Here is an 18,690-nt window from a genome sequence, read left to right as displayed (position 1 = left end):
CAGACAGATACAATTATCATGCGTGCATTAATTAGAGTTTGATGAAGTACCTTCGCCTGGGTCATCGACCTCTAAATCAACAGTAACTAAATCTAATTCAGTTGGAATCTCAGCTTGAGGCATCCTTACATCGTGGGCATACTTCTAGGTTCTATTACCAGTTAAAGATTTCAAAACATAGCGATCGTCTTCAAGTAACTCAAAAACTTTAAATGACCTTTTAAATTTAAGGTCAAGTTTAACTGGATTGCGCTCTTAATTTTTTATTAAAACTAGGTCACCAACTTATTAACGAAACAGATGCCTCTCAAGTTTAAAAATGTCGTAAAACAAATAACGTCAACATAAAGCAAAAATGGATCGGTCTCACCGGGTTTCCACTCAACGTGCGTGACGATGCGCACATCGCTATAGCGCGCAGTACAGCGACTTTCGCGAACGTGAAGCCACGGAGATGCACGAGCACCAACACTCCGAACTCACGATAACACACGACACGTTGGGCTCCTAGCAGGCAGCTGGGATGCTCCATTCAACGTCGTAATTTTCTCGCCGAATTGCACAATAACCACCGTCATTGTTGAAACATGAAAAAAAGACAAATTCGGTTAATTTTTTAACCTTCAATAACTAGCTTGACATTTAACAATGGAAACGATACCATTACCATATCCGTGGTTACCATACTTGTACCTTCGCTGAAATTCCCAATCAATTTTCTACTACCTACATTTCAAAATTATCGACGTTCAAATCTTTTTTTTTTTTTTTTGTTAGTGGGTAGAAATTTATCTTTGCGTTCCGAATTCTTAACACATGTGGGCATTCGGATTGCATCCCACTTCTGATGTCGGAGGCGCCATCAGGATGGCTGGCACTATCGTCCGACATCAGTTAGGGTAATCAAGCAAGGAGATAAATTCGGATCTACAACGCTAGGCAATAACACTAGGTACACTAGACGTGACGTAGGGTAGTAACGCCACGAACACTCAATGAAGACTCGACCAAGACTGAACTAAGACTGAACTAAGACTGAGCTCCGCGGACGCCGCGCTGACCGCCACGACTCCGCCAAGCGCGCCAAATTGTTGTTTCACCGAAAACGCCACCAGAGGGCGCGCTTGCGGCTCGTTCAGTGACCGTACTATTGACTATCTCCGACATAAATATAAATAAAAGAACAGAAACTCTATGAACTTTACAATAGTTCAAATACTACAAAGTTCTAATATTATAACCTTGTTACTCCATAATTTTGAAGCATTGAACTATTAGTGAACTTAGGAGAGATCAAAGCGTTCACCTGGGTACCTTATCTCCTTACTTTGATAGTTCTTTCTGTACCCTTTTATTATCATCCCTTTTATTCGATCAAAGGGCACATATTTGTATTATAAGTTTATTTTGAAAGCTACGATCGAAAGATCAGACGTGTTTTTGAAACTAGTTTGCATACTAAATGTCTCTGAGGATTGTTTACTTTAGGTATTGCTTTGGTAGGAGTATTTTCAAAAAGTAAGATTCTGGCTCATTAGAAATTTTTGTCAAGCTGAAAGATATAAAAATAAATAAGTACTGCACGAAGCAAAAATTCAAATGTTGAGATTAACAGCTGTTGCACATAAAAAGTTGAAACTCCGACATTCAGTATTCAGTCGCTGACTGCAGCTCAAAGTGCTAATTAATAAAGTATCAACATTTTGTTTACGAACTAACTTAAACTGCGAGATAGTTGGCAAAGACCGAGTGTGAAGATGAACGTTAATTAAATAGCGCCAAAAACTTCTTCGAGTTACTTTGGAAATCACCGGAACGTTAAAATGTATACAACTAGCTGTCCCCCGCGGCTTCAAGGATAATCATTTCCCGCTACGGAGTAAAACGTAGCCTATTTCATTTCTCAGGGCTTAAATTTTTATTTCAATCAGTTAAGTAGTTTTTTTGGCAGTACAAACTAATATAAAAACAGTGATAGACAAATAGTAAAACAACATTTCAACAATGCATTGTTGAAATGTTGTTTTACTATTTTCAGTCAAAAATTTTCAGATTTACTATTGTCAGAAAAAAAAAAAACAAAAAATACGTGATGGATTCAATACCACAAATAGGGAAACAAAAGGACAACACAGTTATTATTTAAAAGCGTACAAATTAAACTAATTCTTACCTACGACACAATCTCTGCCTAAACAAAAAAATATCTCTGAAATATTAAATTTTCAGGCGCAGACGACGAAATATAATGAGAAGGCAACTTGTTTTAATGAACTTTATATTGAGTGCTATGCAAAAGATGGGTAGGAGTATGCTAATTAGGATCGCATCAAAGCCTTTATCTATGCTCTTTGGTAGTAAATTCGCTACTATGCTTCGTGGCTAGCTCGTAATGAATGCTACTAGGCTTTATCTTTGCATGATTTTCTAAGTTAATTAGTCAAGCCTCTAGATGTATCTCTGTTACGTAATGCTCTGGAAATATTATTTTGTTTTATTTAGTTTGTGTTACGAAATCTTTGCAATATATATTTTTATATTTGATTCTCCCATTACACAATAATCTTATTCATACGACAACCTACAACATTTAAGATGTTATTTGCCCAAGTCTTTTAATTGTACTATTAATTAAATTCAATACCCTGTCCCATTCGATACCCAATTACATAAATCAATTCTGATATTCCTCTTACCCGATTTTGACAGTAAATCGCTTATGTGTACAGAGATTTTGCAATTTTGCAGACCGTGGTCGATCTTATGTAATCGTTTTATCAAATAACGTTCATACCATTATTTAGTATGCGATAGCATTTCACATTGGGTATTAGGTAAATTATTTAGAGCACCGATATATTCCCCAATTGAGCATAAATTTAAAGGCAAAAGGGATATTGTATAGTTGACACAAATGTTTATTTTTGTTGAGTCCACATTTAATGTATATTTGGATGACATAATATTATCCTACTTTACCTGATACCATTTCGAAATACAATGTATTACTATTTATTAGCAAAAAATTGAATTTACTTTCATATTGAACAACAAAATTGAACTTTCATTCATACAAGTTGGTAAAAAGCCCAATCTCAAGAATTCGCTACAAAATAATCCGCACCTACATACGTAATCAAAATCTATTTTTAGCTAATAGTGAAGATCGAAGAAATCATTCCCATACTCAACATGTAATAGGGCACTCAGATTCTCTTGTAATATAATTATTAGCGATAATTCCCTCTTCTGAACACGTAGAAGGGTGGCTCGGGGCACTTATGCAGAGGGCTCCTTGACATTTCACTTGGATAGCACGCCAATTTCTTGCTCATTCAACTTGATTAATCAATTAAGATAAAATGAATATGGTTTTTGGGAGCTTATTAATTTCGTCTGTATATGGGTGTATGTATCTTGTATGGTATAGAAGGTAAATCCAACAAAATAGAAGATATTTATTAGCCAGGGGTATACTAATAAATTTCGATTTTATATAAATATTTCAAGAAAACAGAAATACTCATCTTCCTTTCTCAATCACAATAAGGCGAATCATCAGTCTACAATCAGAATATTGCATATCCCAAACTACATTCAAATTTTCAGAATTGTAAATACTAAAGAAACATGCATTGTAAAAGCAATACGGCAACTATTTGAATCAGTTATTGGTATTGGATCGGGTCGAACGGCGCCATTAACATTGTAATCAAATTAAACCCGCCGAGCAAATGATAAAGTGTCCTGACGCCCCGTACTTTGGTACATGCTTCTAAAGCTATATGTATTTGAAGTAATTTCGATTTTAGTATCAATAGTTTGTATGATATCAGGATCGGGAGTGGATGTATAGGAAGGCAATTAGGTATGTTTAAATCCCAAAATTGTGTGAGCTGTAATTTCACCAGCCAATAGGCCAGACCTGTCGACAGCTTCATTATTGCAAACCAAAGCGATAAACTGTAGTTTTCCATCCATATCCCACACATAGCTACACAGCCAAAACGCCTAATACTAACCGCAAACTAACCATAACAATAAACAATTTCAGATTGGACGGTGCCATGAAACCACACGTCTGAAAATCCGGTCTCTCCTAATCAGATCCCGATTTATGGAACAGCCCAAAATTGCCAATGAAATACCAACTTTACACCTTGTGGAATAGAGTCAACTATTCAGTGGCACAGTCGAGAATATTTTCACAATTTCCAATTAAAATTAGAATTTAGAATTAGAGCATTTGAAGCGGAATTTTCTTTATCAAAAAGTTATTATTATGTCTGTCCGTATATTAGTTCAGTGTGGATGAGTATGTGTATATTTTCCTATTCACATGTTTAACTTTGGAGCTATTTGGGAGTTCTTGTTTATTATCCTAAAGGGTACGCCGACCTAATTGAAAACGAATGAACCATCCATGTTTTAATTAAAATGGTAGATATAAAATATACTACGAATAGAATTGTACAACTGTTTAAAGTTTGAATAGTCACAGTTAATAAATAAGCCTGTACATTTTAAATTAGAACACAGTAGATAGTGAAGTTGAATAACAAATTACAAGAAAGACGTAAAATACTAAACTTGACTCACAAAAGAAAAGAATTCCGTCAAATATCTCTGCAATCACAAAACACAAACAATATACCGAAGATGATAGCTCCAATAATAATCAAACATAACTATCAGATACTAACAGCATGTTCAGGGACGTTTGCGGTGACGTAGCATGCGTGACGACCGCAGACGTGACCGCGGAATGTGCTCCGTTGACGGACGGTAACGTCAAATGGACGGCGAGAATGTTGAAGATATAATTGTTAACGTGACTTGTGGTTTGCTGTTTTCTGAGTCATTTTTCTCGGTTGTTTCTTGGGTTAAATCTGTATTCCTAATATAAGTTAGTAGTTTTTGTAATTTTCGTGTGAGATAATGGTTAGGTTTTTGGTAAAGTCATGTTTGAACCATTGTGTGCTTTTTATTTAATTGTCAATTAATTGAGGCTATTTAAAATCTCTATCATCTTTAACCGTTTGCTAAATTACTTACTTTGATGAACTGAACAGAAAATTATCATTTTCATTTACCACAATTAATACACCGCTGAATGTCTCAAAAATCGCTTTCACATTTAACTTTTCTGCCTCTGCAACAACAATTTTATTTTCAAGCAAATTAATTTCGCTCGTGTCATTGGCTTCCACGCATCGTTTGCACCAATGATTAATGCTGCCAGTTTTTTCGCTCACCTGATGTTAAATGGACCATTGACTAAGCAGATATAATCCATCAGACTCTGATAATGCCGTGTCGTTTGGGATGCGGGCACATGGGTCATGGGATGTGACCGGCGATTTGTTGCTGTGGAGATTTTGGGAAGAAAGGTTTGCATTTCATTCATTATATTATTATGGATAAACTATTAGCAAATAATAATCACAAAAATATATAAGAATCTCTCACATAAAATGTTCATACAAATAACTGAATACTAACTTCAAATAATCTCTCACCTAAAATGGTCTAGTTCATAAAAATAACTGAATACTGACTTGAAATTGTACGTGCTCGAAGTCAAAAATAATGAACACAATATTTCTCATAACGATATTTCTTGTTCAAATTCACGAAGGAAAATTAGGTGCAAATCCTGTAGTCCCGCCTAGTAAACTTCAAAGCACTTTAACTGCTAAGAAGTTCGTGCCATTATTCAGACTGAAGTTGTCCGTCAAAGTGAAGTAAAGGTGTGTCTTGAGCACCATTGGATTGAAATTTAAAATGCAGCGAGAAAATATTTTACTGAAATTAAAGTAAAGGAAGTTATTCAAATTATGGATGAAAATGCAGAACGCTTTATACTGCTAAGTTACAATGGCATACTTATACGTAGCTTGTACTCGATTATTAAGTGTGGCAAAAACAGCAAGTTTTTATCAAGCAGTAAAAGCATGCAGAGTACACATGTATTTCTACATCATTCAAGGGAGATAAAAACAAAGCAAACATTTTAATAAAACAACACTGGTGGGAGAAAACGTGTTACACATTATTTTCACATCTAAACAAAACAAAAGCCTGAAACATCCAAAATGCACAAAAACCCTTTAGAAAGTCACAAAGCGTCAAACAAAATTGTATTTATTATGAATTAGAGAACGTAAACGCACATTACTTATTCACTTACAAAGAAAAACTTTTCGTACGATCTTCATCCCATTATGAATATACAAAGAGAATTTCACAGATGCTGCTTTATTCTTTCTTATTTGAATATTTTCTTTGTATGCTTGGAATTTGCCAGGCTGATCCAGGAAGAAAAATATGTTGTTGATGGGGTGGTAGGCGAGCAAAGGTTTTTGGTCAAAATAGGATTTTTTTGGAACTCTTTGTGGAATTCGTGTGGTTATATTACGATAAATACCTATTGTGTTTAGTAATCTGGTCAAATTCCAAACACAATTTAGTCTTTACCACAAGTTCAGCTGTTAGAAAAGATTTTTTTTTACAATCCTACCTTTTTTACCTTCTTCCATTTGTTTATTGTTCTAAAAACATTGGAACCATACCCTTTCATTCAAATCAACCGCGTCAATGTTTAAATAATTTCAAAACGTCGAGTTGTTACAAATGGTTACCCCAATAAAGTGCCATTAGGAACCCCTACATAGAAATTGCTCGATAAGTACCTATTCTCGGACATTTACCCTCAAAACGTTCAAAGCAGTTTTATGTAAAAAGTGGGGTTTTATAGCTCCATCGCCTTCGTAATAACATGCTCAGATTGGAACTTTTTATTAAACGTTCATATATTCAATAAGAATCTCAACGCTTTAGGCCAGTAAGGGAAAGTCGTGATTGAAGTACTTAAAGTTTTCTAAAGTGAAACTTTTGTAAAAGATTTTGAAACAGACTTTTTGTTTGACATCACGATAATAGGTGCCTATAGTTCTGGAAAAACAATATAATAAAAATACAATACCATTTCTTAACAAACCAAATCTGACAAAGTGACCCTGTGACAACACGATTAAGTTACCAAGACCACTAAGACACAAAATTACCAAATCTGACAAATTACCAAGACTATCAAATCTATCACACAAACTCTATCACAAAATATAATATAGGTATCATTGATATAACTATAAAATCTATAGACATAACTATTAAAAAAAAAACCACTGTAACAATAAAAACGTGCAAACAAAAACAGGTCATACACGACTAAGTTGATCCCCAAAGAACATGAGCAACAGATTCATTAAATACTGATTGATCTCATAATGTATCCCTACAGAAGCCTAACGGAGTATAAATAAAACATTTTGAATACACGCGCCGAACGAATAATGATACGTGTCACCAGAGATTTGAGCTCAGTAAATATACTTGATCTGACAATCTCGGAGAGGGGACTTAAATGAACGTTATACTTGTTTGTTTATTGGTACAAAATGGCAACGTTTTCGGATCTTAAAGTGATTGTTTATTATTTTTTGGTACTGGAGAAAATATGCTATGTTAGAAAACCTGCAACTTACCCATCAAGCTACTGGCAGTTTCAGCAGTAAGTTTTATCATATCAATATTCACTTTAATAAAAGAAAATGACATCAAATTATACTTAAACTTCGAAATTATAAAAGCTTGCAATAAACTTTTTAGTTACTACTTTTATTAGTTTCTGATCACCGGAAATGATCAAAACATCGCAGTTATGAGCCACTACGATATTTATTGCGACAGCACTACCAAGATGAGTGTAATCCAATAGGAAGACAAGCTCTATAATACTCGTAAAGCTGCAACCAACATTTGATCTACGTCGATAAAAGACATACATAACAAGTGCACTCTCATAACATCGATCGACATTCGACATCGCCTGACATCAAGTAAAAACCAATCGACATTTTGTCCGACTCGTCTGACTACATCCTTCCATTCCAATATCCATCCATAGATTTATCGTTTGACATCGAGAGCAAAGTCTGTTTTGGGTATCAAATGTTACTCAATTGAAATCAATTTTTATTTCACCAAGTATGATTGAATTACGATTGATAAGCCGGAGTATGGATGTCTTCTGAGCGAAATCTTCGAATTCCTATCACTTAAGCTTCAATAAAACATCCCGACTCAAAGAACATGAATTTATGTTACAAAAAAACGCAATCGTCTATATCGAGGAATATAATTTTATTAGATATTTTATGGCAAACTGAAATTCATGTGGCACCCTAAAATTTTTACGTCCCACTGTCTGTATCGGGCTGTATCCCATAAAACGGATCATGCGTGAGAGAAGCTGTAAAATTGTGGGCTATCTTTTTATTGTGAACGTCTTATTTGAACAATGCGACTTAGATGAAGTTATATGGACAGGTTCAGTGAGGAATTTTGGGTTTTTATCTAGCGTTGTTTAGTTATCTTTACGGTCTAGTTGCTTTATGTGGTGCACATATGCAAGATTATTAAATTATTTATAAATATGTGTAGCTATTTTACAGTATTTGGTTTTATTAGTAAAATTACGATCCAATGACTTTTATTTGCCTTAGCAAATCATTTAATTTTATTCTCAGTAACCTTTTGTGCATAATATTAAATGTCTAATCTCTACAACAAAAAAATAGATATCTATGATACTTGACGAAGAATACGTTAGGAATGTTATGGGATCCTTCTTTATTCGATATTATCCTTCTTAGAAGTCGTCAGAATTGGCATAGGTACCATCTTCTTAAAACTACATTTCACCAAAACAGTCAATAAAACCAGCAAGTCTTCTCCACAATTTTGTCAACACAGTTCTTTAATTCCATAGACTTTAACTCGACTCCTACAAACGTTAGTGCAACGTACAACCAGTAGCAATTTCATTTAATCCTTTTGTTTAGTAGTTAGCTGTGTCTGGAAACTAGCGACTGTTCGTTGGAATTCCAGAGGATCCAACTTACTACTTTGTGTTGAAAACGGTTTGTGTTTTATGCAAGACAGTTGCATCTGGCAATTTTGTTACCCGTGTGCCGTTTGTGTGAAGATGTTTTAGTTACGTGTCGCTTTTGATAAAGGTGAATTGGTATTTCAGGTATACAAATAGGAATTTTATTAAAGTCTCAATTATATAAAATGTTAATTGTATAAGCTTTTCAAAAGCTTTAAATATTTCTTGTGAAAAATTAAATGCTCTAACATTCTTCATAGTCGTTATCTCTTACACTGACTAATTAGCTTTTCAAAAAATAACATAGTTACTTGTCACCACGAAAAATTCCAACACAAATAAACACGTGTATGACCCACTCAATCGCGAAAGTAGTTCTCTAATACCCACGTAACTAAAGGAGGTAGCACTTTCAGAAATAGGAGAACAAGTTGTCACTTCCGTATATCACGCGTGTTTATGATAGCCGCTCAGGGATCGGTGGGTTGTTAAAAATATTCTCTCACAAGGAAAACGCCGTGTTTATCCGCTAAAAGGTTCTTGAACCGAAACCTCTTACTCTGATAGCATTGATGGAATATGATGAAACGGATCACTTTGCAAAAATTAATGAACTGTGGTCTGAAGAATGTGATATAGGTACAAGTAATTATATGTCTCTGCGTTCAACGATCATTAAATTTCATGTAGATATTAATAAAATGTTCTGTGGACAATAAATATTTGATAATAACTTAAATAAATCTAGGACTTACCAAATAATAAACTCCGAAGGGCATCACGACGACTGCCACCAGTAGATCAGCAACAGCCAAACTCACTATAAAATAATTAGTCACGGTTTGCAGCGTCCTCTCCCGCACTACACTCATAATCACTAACACATTCCCAAACAACGTGAAAAAAGGAAATATTAATAGCAATAACGCCCACAGATTCTGATCCGAATCATCCACTTGTCTATTAAAACATGATATATTGAAAGTGCCATTAAAACTACAGTTTGTGTAACCGTACACGTCTGCCAAATCTAATTGGCTTGCGTTGGTACTAAAGTCATGGGAGGTGTTACCATAGAAGTAATCACTGAAGTCTTCGACTAGCTTCATAAAGTCACCACTGGTGTTTGTGTCCCTGACTTCGAGCTTGAGGGTAGCATTTCTGACGTCAGGCGGTCGTTTGGATGGGTAGAGGTACGTAGTGTAATGTGTATTGTTGTGGTATGGCACTAGTGTTGTGCTCATTGTCAGTTCAGAGCTCGGGTTGGAGCTTCGAGCCTTCATCGTCGTTCTCGCGTGCCCCCGTCGCGGCCATTTGTGCTAGTTGACGCGTCGCATCTGCAACAATGAAAAAGTTTGATTAATGTTTTCATAAATCGAGGCTATTTGTGAGAGTTCGCGGGGGAAGTTTTGCTAGTGCAGCCTTTTTGTGTGAATAGAGTTCTGTTCGATATTTAAAAAATAGTGAACATTTCGTTTTTAGACTGAAGTATGGACCAGGAAATAATAATGTTATCGATTTTAACGGAAGCTCACTAAATATAGGTAAATAGACTTAACAAAAAAACACGAAACTTGATTATCAAACTGAACGATTCGCATTTAAGCCCCACAGATCACAGGATTAAACTCATCAATCAATCTTCAAGGACGTCAATTGAAGCACTCATCCACAATCTTTTTTATAATTCTCCAAGTCAATTTAAAATGATTGATTTGAGAAAAATCAGGAGTGGTTATCGGCATGATAGATTATACTTAAGTTTCCGTTAAGCGCCGCTTTAATTGCTGTCCCTTAAGTGTTTTGAGATTGAAGGATTATAGATGAAAAAGTAATTTTATTAAAGTCAAGTTAAAAATGTACAAAAAATTGCTACAAATAGTGGCTGCTACAGATTTGATTGTCGAGACTCCGTAATCGATTTAAAATGAGATGAAAAAGTATTTTTCAGATGGTCGAGTTAAAAATGTACGAACATTATTCACGTTGATAAAAATAGTTTCTTATAAAAGAAGCAATAATAGACGTTTAGTACTCGATTTGAAATATTGTGTGGATTTTACAAAATCGGTTTTCTAATACCGATTTAGTTTATAACAAGTCTGAAAATGACTTTGGATTAGTACATATTGTCTAAGTGTAATAATATTGAGACCAAAGTCAACCAAAGTCGCAGTTAAACCTACTTCGCTTTATCTAAATGTCTCACATTCACACTAGATATAATTTCTAATAGATTCAAGTGATAGCGTGCACCTTCTCAAGGTTCAAGAAGCCATAATTTCCCTTAAACATGGACTGAACGCTTAATAGCTAAATCATATGCCTATCTCACCATAATGACTGACACTTCCAATTCTGCTCACCCATTTGCACTACCATTATGCTCTAATTAAGTTCACTCACATGAAAACGGCATGACTGACACAATGACAGCTTTCTTATTAGCATTTCACGTGATAACGCTTCTAGAATGTTCTCGCGATCAAAATCTAAATTGTTGTGTCGTCAGCAGAAAAATGTGTTTGTTATCTGTGTTTGCGTTTTAATGGACTTGGAAGGAGCACGTCTTGGTTTTGGCAGTTTGTGTGTTGTTTTGCTCTTGTTTTTGTTGACCATACTTATAGTTTTGTTTTGATCTCAACTCTCTGTCTATGCCACTGTATACCTATATTTAGAATATGTTTCCCACGACTCGTTGTGAATAAATTTTAATTAAGTAAAAGGATCAAACAATTCCTCATTCCCGTTTGATCCACCTGGTTTTTTGATGATTCCTAAAAAACATTGCCTCATCAATTATACACGCTGATCCGCCAGAAATTCCCGGTGCTTTGTGTGTGCACAACAATAAGCAATAAATTGTCCGGGAGAGGCCGGGATCCGTCAAATCCCGGGACGGGACATTACCATAATGCTCTTCATGATGAAACTGGCGAACTCAATTTTCGACACTATTGATTTTCTCCTGATCATTTAGTGGGTAATTGAAATTAATGATCTGTAAGTGATCAGTTAATATTAAACAGCAATTATTGGCAAGATACTATAAATAAGCTGTAGTTTAACTAGCATCCTAAGCTAGTATTTCTTATAGACGAACTAAAGTCTACATTTACAATAAAGTCTTATTTCCTTTCTTTAGCATCATCAGCTTTCATAGGTTTTTTTTTTTCATACCAGCTTATTTTTTAGCATAATCATATTGGTTTACAATTATTATAAAATAAAAGTAAACCTAAAGACATTAAAATCTTTAAGTCTACAAAATCTTTCAATTTGATTGTTCTTCTTCGACTGGTAAGTTACTGTTAACAACAACACTATGCCCACAGTCCTTGAACATAACGATGCAGATGCAATTTACACCACCTAAGAATCGTTCAAAAACTTAAGATCGTTAAGTGGTCCAGCAGCGGCTCCCGCCATGATAGATGATAGATCACGCCATTAAGCCACGGGAGCTTGGCAGAACTCATTTATCTTAGCCAATTTATACACTGACACATGAAGGCGTAGTTTTAGTTCAGTAATTAGTTTCGACGTTATAAATGAGTTTAAAAGGAGGCTTAGAAGTTGCTTTTAAAGTTTGAATTGCTGGAGGGAACAACGGTTGTGTTGGTAAACTGGCGAATGAATACGGGTCTCAAGTCTGTTGGTGATGGTGCTATTGAAGTTGTATCCTGGCTTTTTGCAATTAGTTATACCTTTAGGTTGATCACCTTTATCATGTTAATAGAACTTGTACATACATGTATATTCATATCGGATCAGCTAGTAAAGTTATTGCAAAAGAATAATGAATATACCGCATCAACCAATTTAGATAAAATATGGTCAGTTATTTACTGTTTCCAATATAATCGCTATCCTATCCGTTAAAGTTTTATTTGAATCCAATAAATTAACTATTTGACGTTAAAATTGAAATATTTGCAAACCAAATTAAATGGAACGGCGTCAAAATGAAAATAGCATTTTGAAACGAAAATTATCATCTTTTGTGTAAAATATTTGCAGTATTTTGTAAATTCGAAAGAGTGGACTATGAAAAACGATTATAATTTATTTTCATTCTTAAATAACACATTCTTGCAAAACTGTAAAATATTTTTCAACCATAAAGTGTTGTTTTATTAACAATTTACAAATTACTTCCACTTTATTTAACAAAAATTGTGAAGTTGATTCACTCTTTTTTTTGCCAAACCTGCTTTTAATCACGCTTTCCACCAAATACCCTTAGAATCCCTGAAATATCAAATTGGGTATTTATGTGACGGACAAAAGCTACACCCTACTTATCACCGAACGCCCAACGGTATTGTAAATTTCCGTAAATAAATTATAGCATTAATAAAGGGTTACCTGTTCTGAACAACAGACTCACACTGAGTTTATATGGATGACATCATTATTATCAATATTCATCACTCAAATCTTAATCACAAGTATTTTCAAATACTAGAACAGTCTTGGCCTAATTGAATTCAGCCTGTTTAATATAGTACCGTAAACTGTCAAACCCGTTTACTGAATCTTCATAGTAATGAGACCTTTGTCTTAGGAAAATTAGGTCTCAAATTAAGTGAAGTCCTTGATTGGAATTAAATATAGAACGGTAATAAACCCATTACTCCTAAGTACTTTTGATCAAAATAATATTTACTGATATTATTGTAAATAAGGGTACTTCTCAGAGAGAATATTGAACTGGTTGACGAAAAAATATCGCAGAATATCAAAAATCATTAAGCGCACGCGTGCCAAAGATACAAGTTTACCTAACCTCGCAAAAACAGACATGATATTTTATACCAACTCGGTGGCAAATCTCAGCACGATGAAATTTCCTGTCAGCGCTCGAAAGAGGCACTTAACCACCGCACAAATATTCACGCCACTACCGAAGCACTATATCAGGGCAAAATAAATATTTCACAAGTCGCCTACTGAGAAACGACACATAACTTATACTTTATTCGCGAGAAGCGTTAGTAATGAAACATCTAGGCTTCAGCGCTGTCACAATTTGTCATACTAGTTGAAAGCTAACCCTTTATTTGATGGCTTGGAGTTTACTGTATATGTTTGTTTTATTTTCCCTATTTTTCTAGAGTTCTGAAGGTGTTTTTGATGCCATCTTATCGAATATTTTACAATAGGTTGATCTAAGTTTAATCCTCTCAAATTATTCTCTCAATTTAATAAGCAATTTTTAATGTACTTTAAAATACAGTTAATTTTTTTCATTCTCAGCTTACCTAGCTCAACTGCGTAATTTAAATAATCTGTGTCTAATGCAAGAATAAACCTCTTCTATTCAGATTCCTAAGGGCATACTCTAAAAGCTATAAATCTTACTTATTCCACTAAATATAAATAGCCTACGTAGTTTTAAAAGTCGACCTTCAAAAAAGCTGATAGTAAAAAAAACACTTATGTTAAAGTGCACAGGGTTCAAACTCATACATGTAGTAAATTATTAAAATATAATATTATTAAATATTAACCAGTAATACTGACTTGACAAAAATAGTTAAAGCTTGAGAGAGTGATGATCCTGCCAATATGAGATAGCACATTTTAGACATACTACATATTTACGTAGACGCATTTTATGAACATATTTTCACCAAAAGATGAATGAAGACAATTAGTGACAAAAATCGAGTCACTGCAGGTCTAAAAGAAGAGAGACTTGGGTTTTAGTTTGGAAGAGCCTAACATATCGGCTGTATCCACATTAGGAAGGGTCATTTTGACGATTCAATTTTCAGTAGTCCTTAATGAAAATATAAGAGCACACAAAAAGTGTCTCTCTAGTCACAACCTGTCAGCTAATTCACTAGAACTTGTGACGTCACGTACTACAGCTGCCATTAATATTATTATAATTATGTCTGTCTGTCAAGTACGTGCTCTCAGAACGTTCGTTATTGCGTTAGTTTTTTTGTCTGTTTGTAGGATTTTCTCCACAATGTGTGGAGTGGACTGGATTAGGAAGTTTATTGTTTACTTCGTCTTATTTTGTTTCTTTGTTGTGATATCCCTGTGAATTGCCTGTTTTGATCTCGTTAGAGGTCACTGAAGGATTATGACAGATGGATTAGTATAAGCACTTTAATTGGACGTTCAGTTTGAATCTTTGGCCGTAACCCAATTTATCAACTGTCATCTTATTGTTAACCCCTTTCATGCCAAAGTCACCTTTTCGATATTCTATTAAGCCAGCGATTTACTTAAATTAGCCAAGATTACTCAAACTCAAAAACATTTATTCAAATTAGGCTAATAAATCAGAACTTTTTGAACATCAAAACAAAAGACAGCCTTCGAAACGAACGCCCTACACCATTTCCTACTTATATTTCTTTTCTAGGAAAAAAGTAGGTACTAAAATTGATCAGAACATTATGTACCACATAAAACCCAGCATCAGTTACATAACGTTTCCTAAAAAGTGTCTCCTCCCTTCAATACTGAGCGAGCTTGACACACAAATCCCGATCTGTCGTTCGCTTAACAGACCTAAATCAATCAGAGATCGCGTTCAAGGTCACTTGACATTCCGAAGGTCTAAAAATAAGGCTCTGTCTGGCTGTTACGACATCTTCACGAGAAACCTTCCCAGATTTACGACCAGAAATATTAATTTTTATTTATGATGTGTTGACGGCGGATACAATTTATGCGTGACTGTAAGCATTTGATATGAGGTAAAAAATATGGGTATGCCTTGAAATTATTTTACTTTATCTTATTGTGACAGGGAAATGGCACATTAGGTGAAATTATATTACAGCGTTTTTTTTTTCCTTTGGTATTTTTTCCAGACTTATATCTACGTTAGTAATGTTGCTATATATTTCTGAAATAAGCATACTTTCATATCAATATTTAATTGAGGAAATAACAAAACAAAATCCTGACTTATTTGCAGCTATACATATATTGCCCTCTTAGAACCACTGTAACTGGCTCATTGGTCTCATTCCGTATTAGCAATTAGATTGCAGAACAAAGAGTAATGGGTTTGTTTACTGGATTGGCGCAGTTGGTGGTAATAACCTCACCATATGATAGTGAAGTTAGTTTTATAGAACAACAACCAAAAATAGATTCTAGCTTGATGATATGAAGGGTACAAAGAAGAGAAGAAAAGGGAATATCCAGGAACGATTTTGAAAAGTTGCAATTAAAAGTGTATGTTCTGCTGGTTTGCCTAATGATGAGATCTGAATTTGGGATTATGACGAAATTCGATTCCTTAATGAAACTTCGAAACCATTCTCTTTTCTTTGCTTGTTACTTTCATACGGTTTGCTTATGTTCAGAACATGAAACTATTATAGAATTCTGACATTGGCTGCAAGAATTTTGTGTTCTTATTTTTGCTCTTTTTAAATTGTAAAATGGGACTAAGATAGCTATTCGCTATCTGAGACTATATTCTTTTACGGCACCGAAAATTGTAACTGTTATTGCTATTGTAATAAGCTGTTAAATAGTCAGCTTATCATTGTAAGGATTACATTACCAGAATTAATTAATTCGATCTGATTCTCTCTAGATACCTCTACCTATTAGGTAATTTTCACTGTATAAAATGATAAGACGCTATTTGAAGGACCGTTTGAAATTTCCTTTATTGGTATCTTTTCTTGTGTGAGAATCTGATAATTTGTTTTGGTGGTAATAATCTGATAAAATATTTTTTTGAAGAAGCAAGATTTGATAATAATTACAGAACCAATGAAACAATGTCCCTGGTATTAATAAACAAGCTCCTACTAGCTTGAACTGCTGTACGCACCCTAACAAAAAGCCTTCCTCTAGAAATGGGCTATCTAACACTGAAAGAATTTTCCCGATCAATTCAATAGTTACTGAGATTAGCGCGTTCAAAAAATCAAATGCACTCTTTAGCTTTTATTATTACAAATACCTACAGATCGATTACTGTTGTCAATTAAATAATATTATCCACATTACACCTTCAATATAGACAGATCAATGTAAACAATATTTATTTACTGCCCCTATTGATACTGTAACAACAGGCTAAGCAAATAACTGTGACATCACTAATATTATTAACCTCAGCAACCCTATTTAACATGAAACATCATCTACCCAGCCTTTTCCCAACTATGTTGGGGTCGGCTTCCAGTCTAACCGGATGCGGCTGCTGACCTCCATAACCCAATGCTCCTTGGTAAGACTGGTTGTCAATCTTTCTGGCTTCTGACTACCCGTAACGACTGTCAAAGATGTTCAAATGACAGCCTCACTACAGTCATAGAAATAATATTTAACATGAAACATAAATTATAATTGATGTTTTTGAAATTAAACAGGACTTGTTCGGTGGACTAACTTGTCTTTTATTTGAAAATATAATTTGTACAACGTGTTGCCTTTTAGAATAGTAGAACGAGAGAGAGCTTATACCAACATTGACATATTAACAACATGTAGCCAACTTAAACATTTAAATAAACATTGCCATATTCATAACACCCCTTCTCAATGTTTATACATTTTAAACAAATAACATTAACATTAAAACAAAACTTAAAACATTACCAAATAAACATCTCTACTTCTTAGCTTACCACTTGACATTGCATTGTGTTAAAAACTTAATTAACAACTCCTTACTTAACGACTTTGTTAGCGTGTCTGCCAATTGTTCACAAGTATTAATATACTGAATATCAATTTTATTATTTTTGATCAAATCTTTAACAAAGTGGTATCTAATGTCAACATGTTTAAGACGTTTCAGTGAGTCTGTACTTGCATTCAAAATAGCTCCCTGATTGTCACAATACAACTTAACAGGGCTATCATTCTGAACATCAAAATCATGCAATAAATTAACAAGCCAGCACGCTTCACTTGCTGCCATACTCATAGAAACATATTCGGCTTCAGTTGAAGACAAACTTACAGAAGATTGCTTCTTTGAACACCACATAACCAAACAATTTGCAAAAGTAAACAAATAGCCAGAGGTGGACTTTCTGTCCCTCTGATCACCTCCCAATCTGCATCACAATAGCCTTGTAATACACTATCATCACACTTATATACTATTTTATAATCTAATGTATGCTTCACATAACGCAATACTCTCTTAAGTGAACTAAGTAATGCACTATTAGCACATTTCTGATATCTACTTAGTAGGGAAACTGCAAAACACAGATCAGGCCTAGTGCCTGAGACAGCATACATAAGACAGCCAATAATTTGCCTACAGACTCTTTCAATGTCTATATCACAATTAGTATTTGAATCAAACATTTTAGTATTCAAATTACTATCCAAGGGTGTCAACATAGGTTTACAATCTTCCATATTAAATCTTTTTAATACATTTTCTAAGTACTTTCTTTGTGACAATGTAGTTATACCCTTTTCTAAGTTTTGGTTTATATGTATTCCTAGAAATTCTGAAACTAGCCCTAAATCTTTCATTTTAAATTCTTTACTTAACATTGTTTTTAGGTTAGTGACCTCACTTTCATTACTTCCAAAGATTAACAAATCGTCTACATATATTAACAAAAATATTTTATCTTTACCACTATACTTCTTATATAAACATGGATCACATTTAGACCTTATAAAACCATCTCTAATTAATACAGAGTCAATTTTAATATTCCAAGCTTTAGGTGAACTTTTCAACCCGTACAGTGACTTGTTTAACTTTACAATATTATTTT

At 34.2% G+C, this 18,690-nt stretch overlaps 1 protein-coding gene across 1 annotated transcript in view; it reads right to left on the bottom strand.

Annotated features, from left to right (window-relative positions):
- The window catches only part of LOC110380993 (dopamine D2-like receptor), a 214,457-nt gene that overhangs the window by 132,942 nt on the left and 62,825 nt on the right, over positions 1–18,690 (bottom strand). The window contains exon 2 of the mRNA XM_049844181.2: positions 9,709–10,290. Within this exon, the coding sequence (XP_049700138.2) occupies positions 9,709–10,236 (528 nt within the window). The 5' untranslated portion in view covers positions 10,237–10,290. The remainder of the gene's footprint in view (positions 1–9,708; positions 10,291–18,690) is intronic.

Source organism: Helicoverpa armigera, chromosome 16 (assembly GCF_030705265.1).
Source record: "Helicoverpa armigera isolate CAAS_96S chromosome 16, ASM3070526v1, whole genome shotgun sequence".
NCBI classification, from domain to species: Eukaryota; Metazoa; Arthropoda; class Insecta; order Lepidoptera; family Noctuidae; genus Helicoverpa; species Helicoverpa armigera.
The sequence above is the reverse complement of the archived record's forward strand: the minus strand, read 5'-3'. Positions and strand labels throughout refer to the sequence as shown.